Below are 10,799 nucleotides of genomic sequence, written 5' to 3' on the forward strand. Positions count from 1 at the left end.
TACGTTTGCACCCCTATTTTTAAAGTGGGGATGCAGCAGCTCCATTCGGTCCGTGGCTCAGGCCCCTCCCAGGTGTTCGGAGACGCAGGTCCCTAATGAGCATAGGTAGTCCACTCTGTCTTCCGTCGGTTTTCCGTAAATAAGCGCTGTAACATGGAAATATGGCCATGTGGTAACCCTATAAAGGTGTATTCAATTTAACCTTTTTTTAATTTAGAAAAATATTTCTCACCCGATAGTAAAGATAAGGTCCTTATGCTTCCAAAACTGTACCGCAAGCGATACATCTTAATGTTCAGACGGAGCGACGCTCTTAAATAAAAATTGCCCCCCTGTACAGAAGGAACCTTCGTCCAATGACTCTTGTGTGTAATGTAATGGAACTAAGAGTCATGATCAAAGGCTAGCTTAGGCTCTAGAAGGAAGTATACCAATCTAATTGTCTTTGACATTCATCTCATGTCACCGCTCTCCCTTTCAGTTGCAAAGTGCAGTAACACCATAAGCCTGTTTGTTTACATCTCTCAGAAGGCAGTCTACCGCAACCGCTGCAGCCTTCACTCAGCCAACCTCTACTGCAACCACAGAAGCCGTGGATAACAGGTGCAGTACGATAGACTAGAGACTAAATATTCCTTTTGATTTAAGTTCTGTTACCCTGTCTTCATTCATAATGAAATGTGTCGTGTGAGTAACTAACCTTGACAGTAGCCTAAAGTGCATTCGGAAAGTATTCAGACCCCTTGACTTTTTCCACATTTTTGTTATGTTACAGCCTTATTCTAAAATGGATTGTTGTCCTGGAAGGTTCTCCCATTTCCACAGTGGAGCTCTGTCAGAGTGAGCATTGGGTTCTTGGTCACCTCCCTGACCAAGGCCCTTCTCCCCCGATTGCTCATTTTGGCCGGGCGGCCAGCTCTAGGAAGAGTCTTGGTGGTTCCAAACTTCTTCCATTTTAAGAATGATGGAGGCCACTGTGTTCTTGGGGACCTTCAATGCTGCAGATATTTTTTGGTACCCTTCCCCAGATCTGTGCCTCGGACAATTCCTTCGACCTCATGGCTTGGTTTTTGCTCTGACATGCACTGTCAACTGTGGTACATTATATAGACAGGTGTGTGCCTTTCCAAATCATGTCCAATCAATTGAATTTACCACATGTGGACTCCAAGTTGTAGAGAAATCTGAAGGATGATCAATGGAAACAGGATGCACCTGAGCGCCATTTCGAGTCTCATAGCAAAGAGTCTGAATACTTGTGTAAATAAGGCATTTCTGTTTTTATTTTAAATTGGCAAACATTTCTAAAAGCCTGTTTTCAATTTGTCATTATGGTGTATTGTGTGTAGAGGAAGGAAAAAAATAAATTTAATCAATTTTAGAATAAAGCTGTAATGTCACAAAATGTGGAAAAAGTCAAGGGTCTGAATACTTTCCGAATGCACCATACGTAAAAATGTATGCACACATGACTGTAAGTCGCTTTGGATAAAAGCGTCTGCTAAATGGTATATTGTATTATTATTTTACATTGTCATGGAACACTGGTCACTTTTAATGTTTACATACTGTTTTACCCACTTCATATGTATCTAGTCATTGTTCATCCTATATAACTACTGCTGTACACACCTTTTCTATTTATATACACTCTATACACACGTGTGTATGTACACTACCGATGAATAGTTTTAGAACACCTACTCATTCAAGGGTTTTTCTTTATTTTTACTATTTTCTACATTGTAGAATAATAGTGAAGACATCAAAACGATGAAATAACACATATGGAATCATGTACTAACCAAAAAAGTGTTAAACAAATCAAAACATATTTTATATTTGAGATTCTTCAAATAGCCACCCTTTGCCTTGATGACAGCAATGCACACTCTTGGCATTCTCTCAACCAGCTTCATGAGGAATGCTTTCATAACAGTTTTGAAGGAGTTCCCACATATGCTGAGCACTTGTTGGCTGCTTTTCCTTCACTCTGCGGTCCAACTCATCCCAAACCATCTCAATTTGGTTGAGGTCGGGGGATTGTGGAGGCCAGGTCATCTGATGCAGCACTCCATCGCTCTCCTTCTTGGTAAAATATCCCTTACACAGCCTGGAGGTGCAGCCCAAATAAATGGGCTGTTGAAAAACAAATGATAGTCCCACTAAGCCCAAACCAGATGGGATGGCGTATCATTGCAGAATGCTGTGGTAGCCATGCTGGTTAAGTGTGCCTTGAATTCTAAACAAATCACAGACAGTGTCACCAGCAAAGCACCCCCATACCATAACACCACCTCCATGCTTTACGGTGGGAAATACACATGCAGAGAGCATCCGTTCACCTACTCTGTGTCTCACAAAGACACGGCGATTGGAACCGAAAATCTCAAATTTGGACTCTTCAGACCAAAGAACAGATTTCCACTGGTCTAATGTCCATTGCTCGTGTTTCTTGGCCCAAGCAAGTCTCTTCTTCTTATTGGTGTCCTTTAGTAGTGGTTTCTTTGCAGCAATTCGACCATGAAGGCCTGATTCACACAGTCACCTCTGAACAGTTGATGTTGAGATGTGTCTGTTACTTGAACACTGTGAAGCATTTATTTGGGCTGCAATTTCTGAGGCTGGTAACTCTAATGAACTTATCCTCTGCAGCAGAGGTAACTCTGGGTCTTCCATTCCTGTGGCGGTCCTCATGAGAGCCAGTTTTATCATAGCGCTTGATGGTTTTTGCGACTGCACTTAAATAAACTTTAAAAGTTCTTGAAATGTTCCGTATTGACTGACCTTCATGTCTTAAAGTAATGATTGACTGTCGTTTCTCTTTGCTTATTTTAGCTGTTCTTGCCATAATATGGACTTGGTCTTTTACCAAATAAGGCTATCTTCTGTATACCCCCCCTCTACCTTGTCACAACACAAATGATTGGCTCAAACGCATTAAGAAGGAAAGAAATTCCACAAATTAACTTTTAAGAAGGCACACCTGTTAATTGAAATGCATTCCAGGTGACTACCTCATGAAGCTGGTTGAGAGAATGCCAAGAGTATGCAAAGCTGTCATCAAGGCAAAGGGTGGCTATTTGAAGAATCTCAAATATAAAATATATTTGTTTAACACTTTTTTGGTTACTACATGATTCCATATGTGTTATTTCATAGTTTTGATGTCTTCACTATTATTCTACAATGTAGAAAATAGTAAAAAAATAAAGAAAAAGCCTTGAATGAGTAGGTGTGTCCAAACTTTTGACTGGTACTGTATATATACATATACATGCATACAGTGCATTGGGAAAGTATTCAGACCCCTTGACTTTTTCCACATTTTGTTACGATACAGCCTGAACTGTAACTCAGTGAAATCTTTGAAATGGTAATTTTTTATTTGTTGTTCTCTCTGCGTGTGTCACACAGAGCGAGGGCCCTGTGGAGCTACGACACCGTTAGGAGCTAGTAACATAAGCATTTAACTGCACCTGCCATAACATCTGCAATTCTGTGTACGCAACCAATTTGGCCGTTGACAGACACGACCACAGGGCTGAGCCCGTTGACAGATACGACCACAGGGCTGAGCCCGTTGACAGATACGACCACAGGGCTGACTGAGAAGACAGCATCTGATGTGAGAGATGTAGACTAACAGTGCCATCTTGTGGTGATCATCAGGTACATCTAATCGCCCTCACCTCATAACTGAAACCTCACATTGTTAGCAGTTTAACACCAAAAGTAGATCATTTATTATCCATTTGGTTAGAACTCGCAATATATTCACAGATCTAATGCTCTCTCTCTCTCTCTGTGTGTGTGTCCTTGTTGGCCTCCCTAGGTGGGTCCAATTCTATGGCTGGGCCCTCAAGACAGATGACGTCATCAAGGGTCTGTGTGAACAGGGGAAGAAGAACCTTCTGCTGGTCCCCATCGCCTTCACCAGCGACCACATGGACTGGACATGGACTGGACATGGACTGGACATGGACTGGACATGGACTGGACATGGACTGGATATGAACTGGACATGAACTGGACATGGACTGGACATGAACTGGACATGGACTGGACATGAACTGGACATGAACTGGACATGAACTGGACATGGACTGGACATGAACTGGACATGGACTGGATATGGACTGGACATGAACTGGACATGGACTGGACATGAACTGGACATGAACTGGACATGGACTGGACATGAACTGGACATGGACTGGATATGGACTGGACATGAACTGGACATGGACTGGACATGAACTGGACATGGACTGGACATGGACTGGACATGGACTGGACATGGAGTACTCTCAGGTGCTGGTAGAGGAGGTACGTGGTACTGTACTGAGGTGTGAGTGAACTGGACATGGAGTACTCTCGATGGGAGAGTTTCTTACCGAACTACTTACCCAACGAGACAATTTCGTAACTTATTCTGTTGTGGAAAACTGAGGAGTGAAGATTATGCATGACATATGTTGTATAGAAAAGTGTCCTTACGGCAAAGATTCTGGCAGATCAGCAAGACTTTAGTAAAACTAACACTAGAAGAGCCTCCTGAAGTTCACGACCAGGGTGTGTGTGTCAGCGTTAGGCAAGAGGCTCCCACCAGACTAGAGGAGCCACTGTAGGCACCACACTAACCACAGATCCATCAGTGGTGCCTAGCCTAGCTCTGCCATGTCCCTGCTAGAGGTCTAGTCTCCTCTGACCTGTAGCTAGAGGTCTAGTCTCCTCTGACCTGTAGCTAGAGGTCTAGTCTCCTCTGACCTGTAGCTAGAGGTCTAGTCTCCTCTGACCTGTAGCTAGAGGTCTAGTCTCCTCTGACCTGTAGCTAGAGGTCTAGTCTCCTCTGACCTGTAGCTAGAGGTCTAGTCTCCTCTGACCTGTAGCTAGAGGTCTAGTCTCCTCTGACCTGTAGCTAGAGGTCTAGTCTCCTCTGACCTGTGGCTAGAGGTCTAGTCTCCTTTGACCTGTAGCTAGAGGTCTAGTCTCCTCTGACCTGTAGCTAGAGGTCTAGTCTCCTCTGACCTGTAGCTAGAGGTCTAGTCTCCTCTGACCTGTAGCTAGAGGTCTAGTCTCCTCTGACCTGTAGCTAGAGGTCTAGTCTCCTCTGACCTGTAGCTAGAGGTCTAGTCTCCTCTGACCTGTAGCTAGAGGTCTAGTCTCCTCTGACCTGTAGCTAGAGGTCTAGTCTCCTCTGACCTGTAGCTAGAGGTCTAGTCTCCCTCTGACCTGTAGCTAGAGGTCTAGTCTCCTCTGACCTGTGGCTAGAGGTCTAGTCTCCTTTGACCTGTAGCTAGAGGTCTAGTCTCCTCTGACCTGTAGCTAGAGGTCTAGTCTCCTCTGACCTGTAGCTAGAGGTCTAGTCTCCTCTGACCTGTAGCTAGAGGTCTAGTCTCCTCTGACCTGTAGCTAGAGGTCTAGTCTCCTCTGACCTGTAGCTAGAGGTCTAGTCTCCTCTGACCTGTAGCTAGAGGTCTAGTCTCCTCTGACCTGTAGCTAGAGGTCTAGTCTCCTCTGACCTCTAGCTAGAGGTCTAGTCTCCTTTGACCTGTAGCTAGAGGTCTAGTCTCCTCTGACCTGTAGCTAGAGGTCTAGTCTCCTCTGACCTGTGGCTAGAGGTCTAGTCTCCTTTGACCTGTAGCTAGAGGTCTAGTCTCCTCTGACCTGTAGCTAGAGGTCTAGTCTCCTCTGACCTGTAGCTAGAGGTCTAGTCTCCTCTGACCTGTAGCTAGAGGTCTAGTCTCCTCTGACCTGTAGCTAGAGCAGTAGGTGTGTCCTCTGTCCTCTGTAGCTCAGTTGGTAGAGCATGGTGCTTGCAACATCAGGGTAGTTGGTTCGATTCCCACCCTGTATGTATAATGTATGCACGCATGACTGTCGCTTTAGATTAAAGCGTCTGGTAAATGGCAGCTATATTATAATAATAATTTTCTAAATGCTAAATGGCATATTATTCTACCCTTCAGAGTCAGTGTTCACTATAGTTATATTAGTGTTCACTATAGTTATATTAGTGTTCACTATAGTTATATTAGTGTTCACTATAGTTATATTAGTGTTCACTATAGTTATATTAGTGTTCACTGTAGTTATATTAGTGTTCACTATAGTTATATTAGTGTTCACTATAGTTATATTAGTGTTCACTATAGTTATATTAGTGTTCACTATAGTTATATTAGTGTTCACTATAGTTATATTAGTGTTCACTATACAGTTACCGTACATTTGGAAAGTATTCAGACCCCTTGACTTTTTCCACATTTTATGTTACAGCCTTATTCTAAATATTTGTATTTATTTTTGCAAAAACTGTTTTTTTTAGAAATATCACATTTACATAAGTATTCAGACCCTTTACTCTGTACTTTGTTGAAGCACCTTTGGCAGCGATTACAGCCTTGAGTCTTTTAAATTAAATTGGTCATTTAGCAGACGCTCTTATCCAGAGCGACTTACAGGAGCAATCAGGGTTAAGTGCCTTGCTCAAGGGCACATCGACAGATTTTTCACCTGGTCGGCTTGGGGATTAGAACCAGCGACCGTTCGGTTACTGGCACAACGCTCTTAACCACTAAGCTACCTGCCACTAATATATAGAATCGTTTTAAGATGCTCATACCATGGATCATTTAGCTATTTGATTTAGAATTTTTAGGACCCATTTAAGTATCCCCCAAAAATTATAAAAAATTAATGAAATATTGAATTTGGCATTTACTACTAAAGCCCATAGAAAGGCATTGAACAACACATTCATAAATGGCAAAAAAGCCAGTAATAATAATAATAATAATAAGGAATAAGGTTCTGAAGTTTCTGTCCTATATCTAGCAGATATAAAGTAAGCTCAGGAACGTTTTATTTTTTTGGACACATTTAACACCTTATTTTTGTTGGAACAAAACTACCTCCATACTTCCTTCATTTGTATGGGTTACCTACAGAAGAGTCATTTTTGGGGGTCGTAGAGCAAAACGGAGAACACTATTGTGTTCGTGAGTCTGCCCTTTCCATAGTGGGGTCATAGCTTTTAGCTCAAATGGTTCAGATGCTACAGACAGTAGTTGGCACATCAACGTTACTGACTTCAGACGAGTCCCATGACACTTTTCAAACCATTCGGACGATACAGACCTCAACGTGAGAAGACCGATTTTCGGGATGTCTCATGGTCTGACAAACACCGCTGTAGCTCTGCCACCTTCCACCACAGATGCGGAAGGCTGACATAGACGGATGTGATGGATTGAGACGCAGCCAATCTCTAAGTTAAACTGATGGATTTTGATGGATTTTTTAAGTTTTGTTACTTAGACTGATGCACAGGTGCGTCAATAGACTTAAGGATTTTAACTGCCAGCATGGTTTGAACAATACTTTTTTTAACCACTCACCAGTCTTCTTGGGTATGACGCTACAAGCTTGGCACACCTGTATTTGGGGAGTTTCTCCCATTCTTCTCTGCAGATCCTCTCAAGCTCTGTCAGGTTGGATGGGGAGCGTTGCTGCACAGCTATTTTCAGGTCTCTCCAGAGATGTTAGATCGGGTTCAAGTCCGGGCTCTGGCTGGGCCACTCAAGGACATTCAGAGACTTGTCCCGAAGCCACTTCTGTGTTGTCTTGGCTGTGTGCTTAGGGTCGTTGTCCTGTTAGAAGGTGAACCTTCGCCCCAGTCTGAGGTCCTGAGTGCTCTGGAGCAGGTTTTCATCAAGGATCTCTCTGTACTTTTGTTTATGCATGTAAAAATGTATTCATAAGCCCTATTCGGACAGGATTAGTTTTACTGCGGGAGGTTGGGTAAAGTAATTATGTGCACGAGCACAAAACACCAGTCCTTATTTTTCATATTTATTTTCAAATTTTAGAAATCTTCCACTTTGAAAGAGTATTTTGTGTAGATCGTTGACAAAAAATGACAATGAAATCCATTTTAGTCCCACCCTGTAACAACAAAATGTGGAAGAAGTCGAGGGCTGCTACAGTAGAAGGCATTGACATTGAGGATTAGTTAAGTTGGAAAAATTGAAATAAATTATTTTATTATTATTATTTATGTGGACAGACATTTTGATAGCCAGCAGGAAATGAATTGTGCCACGTGATGCAAGCATAACGGCTAGCCTTACATCACGTTAGCGTTTCGTCAGCGCAGTTTTTGATAACTACTCTGGCAGCGCATCACAAAGGCTGACTCCGCCATTTTATCCGTTGACAATCTCTGAAGCAGACTTGAAGCCTGGAACATTTTCTGTGTAAATAAATCCATGTCTGTCCTGCTGTTGCTCCTCAACCTGTACTGTGTATTTATTGTTTAACAAATTAATTATTTTACAGCAAGGTTGCTTTTGAGTAGTCAATGTATTTTGATTCAGATGACAAATAAATTGAACTTTGACCCTTGAACCTTGACCTTCCTCTCTCAGGCGCTGGCTGACCTGGTCCAGACCCACCTGAGGTCAGACGAGTCCTGCTCCCACCAGCTCACCCTGTGCTGCCCACTGTTCACCCTACCTGTGGTGCCACCAAGGCCTTCTTCGCTAATCAGAAATGACCTTCCTTCTGAACCCTGTACTAGGGTTGCAAAATGAAGGTAACTTTCCATAAATACGCTGGTTAACCAGAAATAATGGTTGGAGGATTCCAGTTACTGGAATTTTGGCACCTGTACCCTCTACCCATCTGTTACTACGGGACAAAGCACAAGTTCTAACTAACCAACATTGGAAGAACAAGCAGACTAACTAGAAAATAAGCTGTCGACGCACAGTGACCGTATCGCATTAAAGCTACAAGAGCAGAAGACTTGCACTTATTTTGTTCCCCCGCTGCTGGCTTACATTCCATCCGTTGAATCCCTGCATTCATCCCTCCCTCTATCCTTTCCAAAGAGGAAGATCAAATGGAATCCTCTGAGGGCGTCATGGCCGTACCCTTTCTCCTTACCTGATCGGATTTCAGCAATTGGATAGGATTATATTTTAGAATTGGGTTTTTCTAAAGTGAAAAATGTGATTCTGATCCTCTGGATAGAGATACGGATTTGGTAATCCAATCTGACCTTTAATCAGGATTTAATGTCATTTTGCGTTTTTCAAAAGTCCAAGGTAGTGATAAGGATAGTTTTGATGCCGAAAATCTGGATAATCTTGATCCAACTGGAAGGGTGGATTTAGAAAGGTGAAAGGCACCACAACCAAGAAATGTCAATGTAACTTACATCTGAAAACCGAAGGTTCATTATGTTAAATTGACTGGAGTATAGGTATGTGGGCAGTTGTTACTGAGAAGTGTCAAATAAATGCATCTTCTTGCTTGTAAGTGATATACAGGCTCTATTATTTTTACTCAAGGAACCTTTATTCACGTAGTTCACTCATCTCTGTTTCCTTATGCCAGTGTAGAAGTAGTACCACAACCTGTCCAGTAGATGGCGAGGCCTGTTCAAAGCACTGAAAATCCTAGATATTGTTTTATCTAGATCAGAATGATCCGATAAGATTTATTTTCGGACCTGGTGCTTGCTTTGAGACCCTCTCTGGAGTCTGGAGGACTGTCCCGGTCATCTACCTCCATCAGTACTGCAGTGTCCCCACCTCCATCCCTGTCTCTCCCCGGCCATCTACCTCCATCAGTACTGCAGTGTCCCCACCTCCATCCCTGTCTCTCCCCGGCCATCTACCTCCATCAGTACTGCAGTGTCCCCACCTCCATCCCTGTCTCTCCCCGGCCATCTACCTCCATCAGTACTGCAGTGTCCCCACCTCCATCCCTGTCTCTCCCCGGCCATCTACCTCCATCAGTACTGCAGTGTCCCCACCTCCATCCCTGCCTCTATCCTCCCTGCTTCAGTTTAGATTACATCACTCTGCTCTGAACATGCTACCCATTAAAGTCCAACTATGCTCTTCATGTCTTCATCATGGTTTACTCCACCTGAAGCTGTTAGCTGTATCTGCTGCTGCTTCTCGAAACAGATGGATGGACTCTTAGCGACTAGCAGCAATAGCATGCTTTACCTTTGTCCTCGGTCGGTCCAGCACTCACATAACGTGCATTTTTACACTGGCTCTTTGAACACTCAATGGATTCAACTTTGTGCTTTATAATTAATTCACCAAAATGTGATACCTACCAGGGTACTGTTCATTAGGGAACGCTGAACGTTTTAAAACATTCTGCAACGGGAAAAAGAAAATGAGCGTTTCTTATTGGACAGGTTCAGAGTACCTCTCTGCTTCGTGACGTTTTCTTCTGTGACGTGCCTACTGAACACGACCCCAATTCAAATGTATTCAAGAAGTAATCTGTAAATCATGTTGAAGAATCTTGACTTAAGAGTTGAGGTTTGTATTTAGATGTGTGGATACTATAGTGTAATAAAACATGTGTGTTTGAAGAGATGCCTTGTTATCATTTGGGGTGGGGGGGGTTGTTTAATGTTGATTTTATTCTAATCATAAAACACAAATTGCTCCGCTGTTCAAAATATGTTTTGAATTTTTTATGAAATACAACATTAACAAGTTTTCCTTCAAAAAATAAAATGGACAACATAACAAAAACATTTGTATCATAATTTCATCAAAGCCAACCCAGTTCTCTCCTCCTTCTCCCATCCTATCCTCCTCTCAGCCCCCCAATCCTCTACCCATGGCGTCCCAATCACTTCGACTGCTGTTGATTAAGCCGAGAGAGATTGGCTGTCCAGGACCCAATAACCCCGGAGAGAGAGTTCAGGGCCTGTGCTCTCCTCCCCGAACAAGCAAGGCTGGATGGGGGGGGGGGATGGG

General features: G+C 43.0%; 1 protein-coding gene and 1 long non-coding RNA gene across 2 annotated transcripts; both read left to right on the forward strand.

Moving 5' to 3' along the window:
- The first annotated feature begins 337 nt into the window (after positions 1-337).
- On the forward strand, positions 338-3,952 carry LOC121574287. Its single transcript, XR_006002157.1, has 3 exons — positions 338-603; positions 3,531-3,672; positions 3,836-3,952. It is a non-coding gene; the product is annotated as an uncharacterized LOC121574287 (long non-coding RNA).
- Positions 3,953-4,258: 306 nt separating this feature from the next.
- Positions 4,259-8,697, forward strand: LOC121574288 (ferrochelatase, mitochondrial-like). Its single transcript, XM_041886907.1, has 2 exons — positions 4,259-4,329; positions 8,433-8,697. The coding sequence occupies exons 1-2, from the start codon at positions 4,267-4,269 to the stop codon at positions 8,595-8,597; spliced, it is 228 nt and encodes a 75-aa protein (XP_041742841.1). The 5' UTR covers positions 4,259-4,266; the 3' UTR covers positions 8,598-8,697.
- Positions 8,698-10,799: the final 2,102 nt, after the last annotated feature.

Source organism: Coregonus clupeaformis, unplaced genomic scaffold (assembly GCF_020615455.1).
Source record: "Coregonus clupeaformis isolate EN_2021a unplaced genomic scaffold, ASM2061545v1 scaf0121, whole genome shotgun sequence".
Lineage (NCBI taxonomy): Eukaryota > Metazoa > Chordata > Actinopteri > Salmoniformes > Salmonidae > Coregonus > Coregonus clupeaformis.